The following is a 15228-nucleotide window of genomic DNA, read 5'->3' as shown; positions in this document are numbered from 1 at the left end:
CCCCCCCCCCCCCCCTCAAAGAGAAAAAAAAGAATTCAGGACATAATGTTCTTCCATATTCTACAATGTCATTCAAGAACAAAAGCTCAATATAAGGTAGGGGGAGAGACTGCATTACTCAAGGCATATCCACAGGCCTGTTTGTGTTGGCAATAAAATCCCCCAAGCAACCGAAAAAAAGGGTCGTCCATGTAGAGAAGATCTGTCCATATGGTTAAGGAATCACCAAAGCTAGGCATCTTTAACAATGAGTAAGATGAGAAGAAAAGAACAAACCATAATTTTACAGAAACGGCTGCAGTCTTTTGCCATCATTGAGAGCCACTTTCTTGTAGTCTCTTCAACTACTCCAGCATTCTGAATAGCTACTATCGTCTGTCATAGATAAAAGTATAAGCAAAATTTAAATGAAAATAAAAATAAACACAGAAGGAACATGCCCTTTACACCATCAAGTAAAGATAAATTTGACAGCTAAATTTGCTTATTAAATATTACTTTGCAATCAATAAAAAAAGGGGAAATTTTTGTAACTACTACCTCACATGATGGTGTAACTTATAACAAAACATACCAAATAGATCTAATTTGTTAAGAGGGATGGTACCTTATGTAATATGAGAATGGTAGGATCATCTAAAGATTTCACAAGGACTATCCAACGGCCCTTGTAGACACCATAAACAGACCTCAAAATACAATAGTACTTTACAATACAATTCTTCCCCATAAAAAACCATTATAATATCATCATATTATATTATAATATGGGATACGGGATACAGGATAGCACGTAGTGTTTGGAAGGGGGGGAGAATGGAGGAGTTGGGTATGTGTTTGTAGGGAATTGGGAGACAGGGTTGGGTGGGGGGACACAATTTTGATTCTTGACTACCTCCTATCATCTAAAATACATATTAAAACCAAAATTTTTGGGACTGCCACCCTGGCTCTGCCCATATTATTAACACAAGAACAAGCCACAGATAACCAAGTCCAGATCAAATAACATTATGACCATTCCAAATGGAGCACATAACTACTAGATTATCATGGTTTAACATTAGTTGTTTGGACCCTTGGCTTGATTTTTATTTTCTGTCAAGATCTTAAGGCTAACAAAGGAAATCTCAAATTACAACCCATCCTGCAAATATGCATATTGTTCAAGTTGGCATACCTCATCCACAGTATATTTAGAAGATGTAGCTGTATAAACTTCAGAGTGCAATTTATCTTCGACTATGTCCTTGATGGACTTCAACTCTTTCACTAGCTTCATTGCAAGACACTCAATGTCACGCATCTGGCGCTGAGAGAATGCAATAGCACTCTCTGCATGACGGTGCATATAGGTGTTTTCAGTTGCAGCACGCGGTATTGCACAGGAAACATTTGGAGACTTGAGAATTCCTTTAGGAACCAAGAAGTTAGGTTTACTCTTTTCATTCTTGGGTTTCAAGATGATCCTCTGAAGATTTACTTTGACTTCAACTCCCTCAGGGTCAGGTCTTGCGGAAGAAACCCTATTCTTAGATTGTTCCCCAAAACGCAGTCTCTCCCTACACTCTGTTGATTAAAAACTCAATCAGAAACATTGATAAAGATAATTTGACATACAAATGATTATTATTCATGGATGCCGCAAAAGTTTATTCCTCATGCTGGATCACATGCCTAGCCATAAACAAATGGATCAATACTTAGTGGCAATGGTCATACAGTAATTAGAAAGGACAATGTTGTTATTTTCTCCATCCATTCTATTTGTCTCCCTTCAATAGATGGTTCTAGGGTATGTCTGAGAAATGAAGCCATTCAAATGGTCTGGGCAGAGTCAAGTGTGCTCTCTCGGCACCACCTAGGTGGTTGTTATACTAGGTTACAAATAATACAACTGTTAATCCAAAGTTTTCATGACTTACTGGAAAGGCCAATGTCATCATGTAAGTAATCAGCATCCACAGTTTGACGCAGCTTTTTCTGAGAAGTTGGAGAAATGACCTGAAAAACATCTATCATAAACCACCTCCAGAGAACATAAAAAAAAATAAGAGAATTGTGGATTAAGCAGAAGAATGATGCACACCTTTCTGGCGCTGAAAAGCCTTTTGGGAGGACTTTGCAGCTTCAAAGCATGGAAATTCTTAAGCACTTCAATGGCTATACAGCTTTCAGTATCATCAGAAGGATTAGTACCCACAGAGCAGTCTCTTAACCCAGCAATATTAGACTCTAGTCCCTCTTTTGTGGGAAATGAGTGTTTCATGTCAGTTGCAGAATTAAAATCCCTCAAATTCTTAGGAGGATTCAAGCATGTATGAGAACTCTGAGATGAGATGTTAGGGTCATTCGTAACACTGATTTCGGGATCAGGAGGGTCATCCTCCTTGATGTCACCCTCACTTTCCATATCCACGCAAGCAGACACAGGTTCCTCTATTGACAAAGATGAGTGATTCTGCTTCTCCTCAATTGTAGGTGAAGTACAATAAAAAGAACTAAAATCACTAAGAGAATTAGAGCATGGATGGGGACTTTGAAATGACAAGTAAAGGATGTCAGACTTTCTTATAGCATCGGTTTCAGGATCAGGAGGGGCATCCTCCTTGCTGCCACCTTTGGATTCCATATTTAACATATATTCACCATCATATATGTTATCACCATTTAAACTACAAGGCATAGGAATACAAGAACTGCTATCTATTTCACATGATGTCCCCTGCACAAATGAATAGCTTTCACAGTTACAAATCTCATAACCTGGCTTGTTGGTGACGCATGGTGCCTCAATGGGGCCTGCGCTAGGAATTGACCGAATGAGTCTAACATTTGCATCAAATTCAGAAACAGGGGAAGAAAGAGTTTCTTGACCGATCACCTCTGAAAACCCACCTTCCATTACCTCCCCCACTACTGCACTTGCAGGATGAGAGAGAGAATTCTCATGTTCCAAATATTCATTTGAGACTTCTGTAACAACACGAATTGGAGATTCTGTAGTGAGAGAAGTTGACTCTCCAATAGACAACTCACTCCTGTTAGAAATTCTTGCCACTTCATCAGATACTTTTGCAGTAGCATCCACTGTAGAATGGGTATCGGGGGTAGCACCAAAGGTAAGAGCATCCAACTCATGGCAATCTGAAAAACAAAGTTCTGAAATCTCAATCTTAGTTTTAATGGGTCCATTTAGATCCCCTGTACTTCGAGGTGAATCTTGAGGGACACTTAGAGTCTGCTCAGATACTGAAACTGAAACTGCAGATTTAGAAGGTGAATGCACTTGTTTCCTGATGCGCTTCCGTTTAGCCTTTGGTTTGTTCAACAGTTTTAATTTCCAATTGCTGAGAGTTTCTTCCAGATCAGATTCATCTTCCTTCGGTTGCAACTTGGTATAATCATCATTAGGATGGGAGCATGGTTCTTCTTTTTTCACGTCAACAGAATTTGAAAGTTTCCTCTTCTTTGTTTTGCGTCTCTCCTTAAGCTGCTTTAATGTCATTTCACTGAGGCTAAAGTCATCCATATTACCGTTTCTTTTGTTATCACAAACGTCCTCATATATGTCGCAAAATTCAGGTTCACTTTTGATTTTTCTGCTGCCTGTGAGAACTGGGCTGTCAACCTTGACCCCACCACAACCAAGTGGCAAACCCATCAACCTCTCTCCTTGCTGCTCAAGTGTTGTGCAGGAACCTAGATTTTTCGCATTTTCTGATTCATATATAGCCTTTATTGTTTTGAACCTATATGCCGGTCTTCCATGACAATCTCTGTTAGAGATTTTCTCCACCACACCCCTCTTAATTACCTGAATAAAATGCAAATGGTTGAAGCTCCTTAATTCCATTGGTTGAATTTACAATATATTCTCTTTGTCTATCTTGTGGAGCAAAGAATAGTGAAATGCATCACATTGGATAAAATATTTCGCCCTACAGAGCATAAAGTGATTTTACTTGGTAAGAAACCAGTCTCATCATACTAAATTTGACCGAGAAAATAAAATAATGGCACTCAATAGTTCTTTCTGTTAAACAAAATGTCAACTTCTAACCTGCTTCACAGCAAAATGCTTAATTATCCAGGGCAGGTCACTAAAAAAAAAAAAAAAAAAGCCAAAGGGCGTTGCAGAAAAGCTGCTTCCATACTTGAACCCGCAACCACTAGATCACAATGGAACAACCTAACTGTTGCACTGAGGTCTGGCCTCACAATAACAAAAGAAAACATTCCCCAAATAAAATGTGAGGCATATCTGTAGGTGAACATTTAAGTTCCCAGGATTAGAAACCCAATGAAAAAGTCATACAACTACTTAAGAAATATAAATAAAACGGAAAAGAAAAAAAGAGCAACTCATTGGACAACAGAAAAACACGCTGTGTACCTAATGCTGAGATCTTTTTCTTGGTGAATACCTAATGCTAAGATCATTGAAGCAGAAAAATATAAGTCACAAAAGCACAGATGACCTTAATGTAAGTGTAACAATATGCCAAGGAGAAATAGGGAGAAAGAGATTCTAACTCCAATTTAGATCATGAAAGAGCCTCTCTTTCTTTTATTAACATCCATGGATGCAATAGCACTATAACTTTTACATCAATTTACCAAGCAAGTAAACCAAAATCAACCTAGAGTAACAAATATATAACTCATCAACTCAAACAAAACAAAACTTAGCAAACAGAATACTAACTGCAGTTCTTTTTTCTTCAGATTAAACAAATGGAGAAGCAAAAGTATATACGGAAGAAAAAAAAATCTGAATTAACTACATCCATGAGCAGAGAATAACCTAGTTAAAGCATGAAAATTTCCTCATATCCAACTTCAAATGCTTGAACGTATCTCATCTTTAAATTTAGATTAGAGAGCTGACAATAGGCAAAAAATAATAATAATAATTCAGTGCAAAAAACCTTCTACTCAAAACACTTCCACACAGTAATACCTTTTGTCAAGAAACAAGACCTTGAATCCTTGTTCAAATCAATTTCTTGCACTCCAAATTATGTTAGAGACGGGAAAAAGTTAAATACATGGCTATTATGTCAGAAACACGAGATTGTATGATTCGCCTACGGAAACCTCAACTCCACAAAATGAAGATTAAAACCCACATTAACTATTTGCTTAAAATAAAACTACTAGAGCATTGGTAAACAAAAAAAACCCTAACCAGTGAAACTTGTGAATCATAAATTAGGTGTTGAATGGAACGAATCCCAGTGATTTGAAGAAAGATACATGAATTTATAATGATCTACAAAACGAGATTTGCTTGAAACCATTTAAATGTGGGAAATCCGAAAACACAGATTCAAAAGCAGAAACAATGGAAGGAGAAATCAAGGGGAAAATAATTACTTATTCAGAGTGATTCGAATTCCGCCGACGTTAAAACGATCGGATTAAGATATTAAGCAAGATCTTCCGATTGTTGCCAAATGAGTCAAAAATATAGATTAACTGACCTGAGATTCAACACTCCGTATAAGATCAGAGAGGCAGGAGAAAGAGAGAGAATAGCGAGTCGGTGAACTCGAGGTTATGTAATATGTATGACTTATATGTATCGGAATAGATCTGGCGCCAAAATTCCTTTGGCGGGAAACTGATCGACCATCCAGTGTAGTATTTAAAAAGGTAGGAAACCAACACTACCTGGTCGCGTGGCTCCTGCGCCATGACATCAAAATTTACTAAATTACCATCCAGTTCTTGTAAAATCAGAAACTCCTTTATGTTGATGCTCTTGTGTGTATTTTCGTTGGCTCCACTGTAGTGCAGGCTAGGTACACGACTAGGTAGCCATCTCTTGGCTACAAATAAATATTTTACATTATCTTATGTGATACACAAGCCAATCACATATTGAGAGGAATAAAAAATTTTAACCTCAACACATGTTGATTCCTTGATCTAGCTCCTCTCCAATGCACCCAACGCCTCAATGCACATCGAACAATTGAGAGGCCCTGGGCACGCACCCTCAAATCCTCTCAATCGTCCGATGCACATTGAACTGATTGGGGTGTTGGAGAGGATCCTAACACTTCATTCCCATCATCCCATGTTTTGAGGTATCATATTGTTCAATAGGATGGTAAGGCTTTTCGGTTATTGATCTAAAATGGCCAAAAGTCTAGGACAGACGTCGTAGGGAAGAAATTATAAGCAAAAGAATAAGTTTCCTTCACCCATAGAAAGTGAGAATTCTCTAAATAATAATAATAAATAAATAAATCGGAGATTTTTCTCCATTATTGATGTGAACCATACTTAGAAACTTCCATCCTTTTTCACGAAGTCTAACTACTCCCATGGTTAAAAATTTAGACTTAGATCAGTTGGTAAAGGAAATTGGGTCTTTTGCTTTTTTAGGTTTTTTGCATTATTAATAGTTATACCACCTAATAATCTGACATATCAAACTAACCATGGTTAATATCAACTCTTACGTTGACTTTTAATATGATTAGGAATAAGAATCTTATTAGTTTTTTTGGTAGAATCTCTCATACTGCGTAGGGTGTGAAAAGACTTATTGCCCTCTTGACATGTGTTGAATATGCTCCCACGTGTCCTCCCATTGGCTTGTTGATCTGACATTTTTTATGTCATATTGGCAAAGTTCTCACACCCAAAATAAGAGCATGGGCTACTAAGAGCACTAGTAGAGACATCAATCGAGGTTAGATTTTTGTTGGATTTGTATGTCCATCAAACCCGATTTATTGTAAGACTATTTAATTTCATTTATGTATAGTATTTATTTATTGGGCTTATAAGTTGTTTCATGGTTTTTCATCTCAAAATTATTCTTGGCTAATATTAGGATTGGGTATTCTGTTCATATAGTCGTTACATTGTATATTACCAAATATATGATTTCGATGCATAAATGTAAGTACACATACTATTGGTGTATAGGAAAAAACTTGGTAATAATATCGCATGTAAAACTGTCAGTTGTGTGAGGACAATATTTGTACTTGTTACTTGACCTTTGACTTGAGATCCTATTTGTTATGGTGTCACGTGTTTTAGTAAACCAATGGTTAAGGTCCAATGGACTATATATTGGTATGTTGAACACATGATCCCACATTGTCAATGAAATATATCTTTAACATGGGATCCACTGCTCTTAATTGGGGAATATCGATGAGAGATAATGTTTACACTTGATCGGGTATAAATCTAATACTAGTGTCATATTTGTATATTGTTTACAAAGTATTTTATAATATGAAAAATAATATTTTATTTTAAATATTTTTTCGACATCCAATCATGTCCACAAAATCTCTGAACATACATGTACAATGAGTTGAAGTTATGTAATATTAGGTTACATGCTCTATAGCTCATTATGGAATATTGAAAAAGTGAAAGGTTTTATATGTAAATTAACGAGTTAATATTGCATAACAATACTTAGGAATGTTAAGTGGTTATTTTATTTTTATTAATAAAATATAATTTGATTACATTGTCACCCATAATAAGAAAGATAGCAATCTATTTTAGATTTTACATCTTCCCACTTTAGAAACAAAGTAGTTATTCAATTTTGGAAGTTGTTTGTTACCACTAAGATTTGACTTTCTCTATTTAAAAGACAAAGATTTAATCAAAATATGAAACCCCAAAAAAAGTTTTATTACATAAAGGACAAGGAAGAGAGATATAGTTTGTTGGATCCTCCTCTATTATCTCTTTTGTGAGTGTCTATACTTTAATGGTGTATTACTTTCTCTGATTGAACGTGGATCGTAGTTTCAAGTGTTGAGATCAATCCATATGATTGCTCAATTATGACAGAACCATTATCCGGATGAGGAACTTTGGTTGAGATTCTAAGGTACACCATTTCACTCCCAAGTTATTAAATTTCGTACAGTGTTTTTTAACGCAAAATCCCAATCTAATCCTTTCAGTTGTGTGATTTAGTTTTCGCCAATAATTTTCACCTTTCATGAGGAGTGGGGGCATCATTTCGCCTTCCAATGTGTCTAGTTGTAGGGCCACGTTATCTTATGGGTTTCTTTTGCCCATAATTATAATATGACAAATTACTCTTTTAATTTTTTTTTTCAAATATTATAATCATTCATCCAAAAGAAATATTATAATTTGAGTTAAAAAAAAAAAAAAAGAGTAGGAAGTAAGAGCATATAATCCAAGGGGGTATTATTCATCCACTATGCCAGTCTCTCCTCTCTTTACCTGATAACCAAGAGAAGGGAGACATAGAACTAGGGGTGTTAATCAGTCGGGATGGGTCGATCTAGATCTGGCCTAGCTAGACTCGGCCAAATTATAGGGTTGTACCTTAAACATCCGTTTAGCCAAACATACTTAACTAGGACGAACATTGTATGGTTTATAATCAGATTGGTCAGTCTCGGGTTATAATCAGACTACCATAAACATGCCTTAACCTAACCTTAGCCGAGCAACAAACTTGTTTATCCCTAAAGGGGCATTAAATGGGCTACAAACATACCTTCTTAACTTGTATACAATAGTCGAAATACTAAAGATGATAAGCTTACTCCATTGAAAACATAGTTCTACCTCAAGCATATCGTGCAAACCTAACATTATTCACCTTTACAATTACATGAATTTCATTTTTAAATTTAATATTTTATATTGTCAAAGATGTTTGTTCATCTATTAGTCTCTTGTTTTTATTGGAAATTGGAGCAAATCCACTTGGACTTCTGTTTTATTCTTCAATTTTTTTTTTTTTAGTGATAAAATGAAAATTTCAAATAGTATTAAATGGGTCGGGTTAGATCAGACTTAATTCAGGTCAAGTGCCAGGGTTGATCGGATTTAGTGGTGCAAACCTAGAATTGACATCCTATCAAGAATGAGAGGTGTTAGCGCACCCTCCGCTTCCGAACAGAAATCATTGCTCCAAAATAAACGCTTCGTTAGATTCGCTATAGAAGCTACTTCGTTGGTGATCCGGACCCGAACGAACTGGACCGTTTGCCCACTCTTAGGGAACTGGGGATTAGGTAGAGGAGAGACTTCTCCAACTCAAACCACGCGTTCCACTGACCAGAGAGACCACAATCGGGTGTGAGAGGAGGAGGCGCGTGAGCGCGCGGGAGAGCCCAGAGGGAGAAGGACAAGGCGGTGAGGCACGCACCCTCTTCATCTTTCTCTCTCATCTCGTCTGACGTGAAGAGATGATGAAGGCTACTTTTAAGGGAAGATACACTACCGATAAAAGCAGTGCCTCTGCAACCATCGCCATTAACGCCGGCGATGTCAAACTTCGTGCTTCCATGACCGATGCCACGGTCGTCAATGGTCCCAGTTTAAATGGTCTCGGTCTCTCCCTCGAGAAGCCTGGCTCTTTCATCGTCGATTACAATGTCCCCGAAAAGGTAATTGCTAGACCTGCAACTTGAGGTTTATTAGTGAAGAAAACTAGGGTTTTTCACAATCACATCAGCGGTTTAGATTTTCTTTTTGTTTATTTTGTTTCCCGTGCGCAGGATGTTAGGTTTCAGTTCATGAACTCGATCAACGTTATGGATAAACCTCTGAGACTAACTTACATTCATGGGCATCGTGACAACCGGGCGATTTTGGATGGGACTCTTGTCTTCGATTCGGCTAACAAAGTCTCAGCGAATTATGTTTTGGGTTCTGGGAACTGCAAATTGAAGTATACTTACGTGCATGGAGGGGTCAGGACCTTTGAGCCGTGCTACGACTTCGCTAAGAATTCATGGGACTTTGTGGTTTCGCAGAGGGTTTATGGGGACGATGTGTTGAAGGCTTCGTACCAGACATCGACCAAGGTCTTGGGCCTGGAGTGGGGCAGAGATTCCAAGGTTAATGGTTCATTCAAGGTACAGAAGTCTACCATATCAATTGTAGCATCTTTCATAGCCTGAATTAGTTATTTTTGTTAGTACCAGGAAAGAAAATGCCTGAAACTTTTTTTGAAACTTGAACTGTAAGAAAATGTGAGCATAACTTCCACTTCGATGCAACGAAAATTAAATCTTTTAGGACTTTGAAGAGGTGCATGAAATTGCAAGCTACCGTATGAATCAAAATATTATGATCGGACAACACAAAAAAATACGATTGTTAGCTTGAGAAATTATAGCATCCTCCACATTCAGTCAGTGGTAAGGAGCTCATCAGTGTTTACACGTTTCATTCAGTTCTCCCATTGTTTTAATGTAAAACATTTCAGAAAAAAATAGGTGTTCTATTACGCATGGATAGAAGATATTCTTCGGATAGCATAGTATTTGAAGACAAGATTTTTTCTTTCCTTTTTACAAAAGAACTAGAAAATTCAAAGACCCAGAAAAACTTGCAAAAAAAATAAAAAAAAACTCATGATTCATTAGAAAAACTTAGATGGTTTGAAAAAGAAAATGAAGATTGGTGTGAAAGACCATATGCTACCCTTATTTGTCTATAATTGTTTCAAAGTATGTAAAAATCATATGATTTTAGTCTTGTTCGGTTAAGAACCAACCAAAGTTGGTGGTTTTTGACAAATTTTGACACTTAAAACTTAAATCACAAGTGAAATGACTGGCATTTATGGGTTGACCAGAGATCCAACTTACTAGTCCATCAATTAGACCTGTTTTTTAGCTTGTATAATATTTTTTAGAGGTCCTTTTATGCATGGTTTTATGCTTCGAATTCATGGTGCTTTAGGGTGTAGGGCAGAGTAGATGGAGTTTTTCCGTATGTTAGAACTTAGAAGTCTATCGGGAGAAAGGAGGAGTCTAGCACAAGTCATAGACTACTCCCTTGGGGATTTCCTAGTCCTATTAGGACTATGGGTTTGGGTTTTCTTAGTCCTATTAGGACGGTGGGTTTTCCTAGTCTTATTGGGACTGAATACAATTAGAAGTTAGCAATTAGTAGTAGTTTCGTATTTTGTTCGATTTTGTTCTTTTGTATTCCTAGTAGTGACTTGTAATAGCTATTTTGTTCTTTCCTATTCTTGGTAGGACTTGTAATAGCTATTATATTTAAATGAAGGAGGGCAGCCCCAATCTAATCGATTGGGACTCCCTTTGCTCCACAATGACAGGTCTCTCTCTCTCTCTCTCTCTCTCTCTCTCTCTCTCTCTCTCTTCTCCTTACACCATAAAACCTGCACATGTGCGCAATTATGAAAGTAAAATTTATGTGCAGATTCATAGCTGTGCTCTTTCCAGTTCATCAGTACCTCAAAACATCTCACAGAAGCTCGAAAGAAACACCTTTTCAACATACATATTGATTTACAGAGACGGTTGAGATTTTGGTTACACATTTTCTGTTCTTCCATGCCTGTTTAAAAAAACTATATTTCAAAAATTTGTACTTTAATGCTACCAATTTGTGACTTGGTATTCCACTTCTTTATCATGTAGATTTCTCTGCAAATCTCTTCTTTGCTGTTCCTTTTTTTTTTTTTTTTTCTCTAAGCCTTCCTTTTTGGTGACAGTTATTTCTCCACTGTTTCCTTTTCTTTTCCTTTTTTCCCCCAAAGATGAAGAAACCGTTCTCTGCAAAATCTACTTTTTAAATCATTCTTATTCTTGTTAGACTTGATAGCTGGCTCTAGGTGTTGTCTTGGTTGTGTGGTTGGTATATAGGTATTATGGTTTTACCAGTCCGCTAGAAGGGTTTCAACTATGCAACTCTATTCATTTCAGTGTAGTTTAACAATTTAACTCACCATTCATTTTCCATACAGGGCTTGGGGGTAAGGTTAGGGATTCAGGGTGTAGTCAAGTCTCAAGTTAAGGAGCTTTCTCCAATTAGTGATTTTTATCATCTCAAATTTAGTACATCGATATCTACTATACTTCCCTCTGGAATTCTGGTGTCAAAGTCTGATTATGAATGGAAGTCCTGTTTTCTTATTGCCATTAGGAATTGTCTTTGCACTCTTTGCAGATCAGAACACGTCTCTGTTTTCAAAGATAATTTGCGGAGTTTGTATACTGTTTCTAATTAATACTCGACCAGATTTCTAGGTTGCTCTGATATTACAGGCCAGGGTTATAATTTTTCTTCTATTTCTGGTCTATATTCTCTGTCTGTGATCCTATTTGTACTAGTCTCTTGCTGGAATTTTCTGGTTTAGGATTAGATTACTCCAAGTTTAGTAATGTTTCCTTTTTTAGGGGTAATCTTCTCATTGTGTTTTATGGATTTGGTTTTTAGTTAGCTTAGTGCTTTGTTAAGTAGCCATTATCATAATGATGATAAAAGAACTTACAGTTAGTCATCTCAAAAAATAATTTCAATTAAGCATTTCATAATACCCTGAATCCTTTTTTTCCCTTCTATCATAATGGTAAAAGAAGAGCTTACAATTAGTCATCTTAAAAAATAATTTCAATGAATCGTTTTATAATACTCTGATTGCATACCTTTTGGAACCTGACAGAATACAGATGGTTTTTTAGGTTCTTAGTATTTTTAATTTTCATGAAAGGGAAAACATGGTTGTTTTGTACTGTTACTGGAGAAAAATCTGTAAAGATGCATCTTTTAGTTGCTGAAAATTTTCTTTTCTTGTAGTACTTCCTTACAGCTCTAGTTAGTGTGGAGGACCAATGAGAGAACAGGAAGATACCTGAGATGGGAAGTCAAGAGTTGCAGGGGAGAAAGGAAAACTCCCCGACCAGTCGCACACACTTACCACAACATACTCAAATGTCAAATTCACTTTTCGTTCTAAAAACTGAGTTCTTTGTTACAAGTATATAAAGAGAAGAAACAAACAAAGACTTTTAATCATAGTGGTCAAGGCGTTGGAGAGGGTCCAAAAACAAGTCGACACCAACAAGGCGACCGCTTAGGCGACCAAGGTGCCCAAGTCGATCAAGGTGACACGTTGACAATTGTGCTCCTAACTGGAACATAAAACCTAAACCAACTCAAACTGTATCTCCTATTTCCTACATATCATATTGAAAGCAAAACATGATAATATAAAAGAAATAAAATAAAAACTGCAAACTAAACCACTACCAGCTTTTATTAGATCAAAAACCCAAGTTGGCTCGATTCCATTTGGGTTTCCAAAGCCCGGTCATATTGGTCCAACCACTCTAGAGCCACTGCATCAGTTAAGTAGTGTGATTAATTTTTCAGCGAATTTCTCAGCTGAGTTTTTGCGTTTGTGGGTGGGTGGTGGATGTGAGAGGAAGTTCTTGCATTTTAATTGAAATGTAATAACTGTTTTGGGTTCCTAGCAATGTATGGCAGATAAATGGAGCTGCCAATTTGTGGCTTTTCTATACCATGGCCAAATGCCTGCATCAACACTGCTACCTTTTGGCTAGTTGCTTCATAGATCAATTCCTCACTTGATTAGTGTATTTCGTAGTTCTATGACATTAGAGCATTGCAGGGGGAACCTGTATTCCATCATTTTTGTTTCCTATAGGCTCCATTTGGTTGCAAGGGAAACTGAAGGGAAGGGAAGTGAAAATTTTCAAACTTAAAGAAGAAAGTATAAACTACTTAAATTTCTGACCATAATTAGTAATGATTCTTTTAGTTGTAATTCTTATTTTATTTTTCAAATCCAAGAGAATTAGATGCAAACTAAAGTGAAAATTTAATGACCAAATATGGAATGATTTGGAGTTAGTGACGTAACCATGTGGGATGAAGATTACGAAAGTTTTTTTTGTGAGTTTGAAAATTTCACTTCCCTTCCCTTCCCTTCAATTTCCCTTGCAACGAAAGGGAGCCATAAGATTTCTAAGTTATTTTATTAAGAGCTGCTGTGTCATTTACTTTGAAATATTCGTTAGTATATTGTTATATTAAAACAAAAAAAGAAAAAAAAAATAATGTTATGTACTGGAGAAACTTGCAAGCATATCAGTTTAAAATTAAGAATTTCATTCACGTCAGTTGCTTTCCTTTCCTGTATATTCCTCAAATCTTCCCATCTCTTGTAGATTAAACTCTTATTTCTTTTAGTCTGCTTCTGTTCTAATTATATGAAACTTCATTTTCAAAGTATAGGGCATACCCCTTAATAAGAAACCTGCCTTGTTTCCGAAGTTATTAGCTTAATTGTACCAACCACCAAGTAAGTTTCTTTAAAAAAAAAAAAAAAAAACCCTAGTTTCAAATTCTTTTGTTTCCTGTATATTCCTCAAATTTTCCCATCTCTTGTAGATTAAACTCTTATTTCTTTTAGTCTGCTTCTGTTCTAATTATATGAAACTTCAAAAAAAAAAAAAAACTCTAGTTTCAAATTCTTTTGTGGAAAATCCACAGTATGATGTGATAACCCTGAGAGAGTCAGATAAATGGTGCCAGATGGGTACCTAACTTTGAGACACCGTGCTTACCTATTATTATTAAACTGATATTAGGACCTTCATACTACTAATGTGCATATTTGAAACGAATGATTTGCAAGCGGAGATCAAATTAAGTCAGCTAATGTTTTTGTGCTAATATGGTGTGCTTCTTTCTGGATTATCATCAGTTTTGGGGGTCAAATTCTATATCAATGTCGTGAATGGTTTTTTTTTGTGTCAATTTTAATTTCTTTTCTCAATGATATATTCTTTTCTCAGTGATATATTTCTTTTGGAGAAATGTAACTGGTTAACTTTTGGTCTGTGTTTTTTCTATCGCAGATATCGGCATCTGTCAATTTGGAAGAGGAAGTTAAAAGGCCAAAATTAACCACTGAGACTACATGGAATTTTGAAATGTGAAATTTCTGTTAGTTGATTAAGTATTGAAATTTCTTACATGTCATCCAACACACACTGTTTCTATTGGTTGTATTCCCAATAATTTGGGGCTCTTCTTTATAGCTCTTTGAACACTTGCTATTATTTTCCATTGAGCTGAAAACCAAGCCAATGGCAGCTTTACAGGTTTTTTTTATAACAAACGAAGGATTGATTCTCTGTTGAAATTTGAATGCATTTGTAGCATTGTTGAAATATCATGTATATTTGACCTTGTCATACTTTGGTATGGAAGTGGTGAAAGAAAAAGAGGGTGGGGTGAAGATCTGTGAGTTTCATGAGCATTTAATCTAAAATCACAAATCCATAAAAAATTTACCCCCTGTTTTGTAGGTTTGGATTTTGAAGGTCTTATGGTTATGTCTTTGTATAGGATTGCGAATGAAACTTGAGATGCAGTTTCTCTGAGGTTATCAATTCGCTCGGATAG

The 15228-nt window shown here is 36.3% G+C and overlaps 2 protein-coding genes across 2 annotated transcripts in view; one reads left to right on the top strand and one right to left on the bottom strand.

Annotated features, from left to right (window-relative positions):
* LOC122083076 overlaps window positions 1–5606 on the bottom strand; it is a 6319-nt gene extending 713 nt beyond the window's left edge. The window contains exons 1-5 of the mRNA XM_042650753.1: window positions 5487–5606; window positions 2090–3817; window positions 1926–2004; window positions 1181–1569; window positions 277–375 (exon numbers count right to left, since the gene is read on the bottom strand). Coding sequence (XP_042506687.1) covers window positions 277–375; window positions 1181–1569; window positions 1926–2004; window positions 2090–3664 — 2142 coding nt within the window. The 5' untranslated portion in view covers window positions 3665–3817; window positions 5487–5606. The remainder of the gene's footprint in view (window positions 1–276; window positions 376–1180; window positions 1570–1925; window positions 2005–2089; window positions 3818–5486) is intronic.
* A 3418-nt stretch (window positions 5607–9024) lies between these two features.
* Window positions 9025–14993, top strand: LOC122085228 (outer envelope pore protein 24A, chloroplastic-like). The gene is made up of 3 exons (XM_042653714.1): window positions 9025–9422; window positions 9534–9893; window positions 14679–14993. Exons 1-3 carry the CDS (start codon window positions 9222–9224, stop codon window positions 14757–14759), a joined length of 642 nt encoding a protein of 213 aa, XP_042509648.1. The 5' UTR covers window positions 9025–9221; the 3' UTR covers window positions 14760–14993.
* Window positions 14994–15228: the final 235 nt, after the last annotated feature.

This window comes from Macadamia integrifolia, chromosome 7, assembly GCF_013358625.1.
Source record: "Macadamia integrifolia cultivar HAES 741 chromosome 7, SCU_Mint_v3, whole genome shotgun sequence".
NCBI classification, from domain to species: domain Eukaryota; kingdom Viridiplantae; phylum Streptophyta; class Magnoliopsida; order Proteales; family Proteaceae; genus Macadamia; species Macadamia integrifolia.
Note: the sequence above shows the minus strand (reverse complement) of the source record. Positions and strands in the feature narration are given on the sequence as shown.

Excerpts from the sequence above, each read along its gene's own strand:
- LOC122085228 (XM_042653714.1), top strand. The coding sequence starts at position 9,222 with ATGATGAAGGCTACTTTTAAGGGAAGATACACTACCGATAAAAGCAGT. Across the intron at positions 9,423-9,533 it reads ATTACAATGTCCCCGAAAAG|GATGTTAGGTTTCAGTTCAT; the intron begins GTAATTGCTAGA and ends TCCCGTGCGCAG. Across the intron at positions 9,894-14,678 it reads AGGTTAATGGTTCATTCAAG|ATATCGGCATCTGTCAATTT; the intron begins GTACAGAAGTCT and ends TTTCTATCGCAG.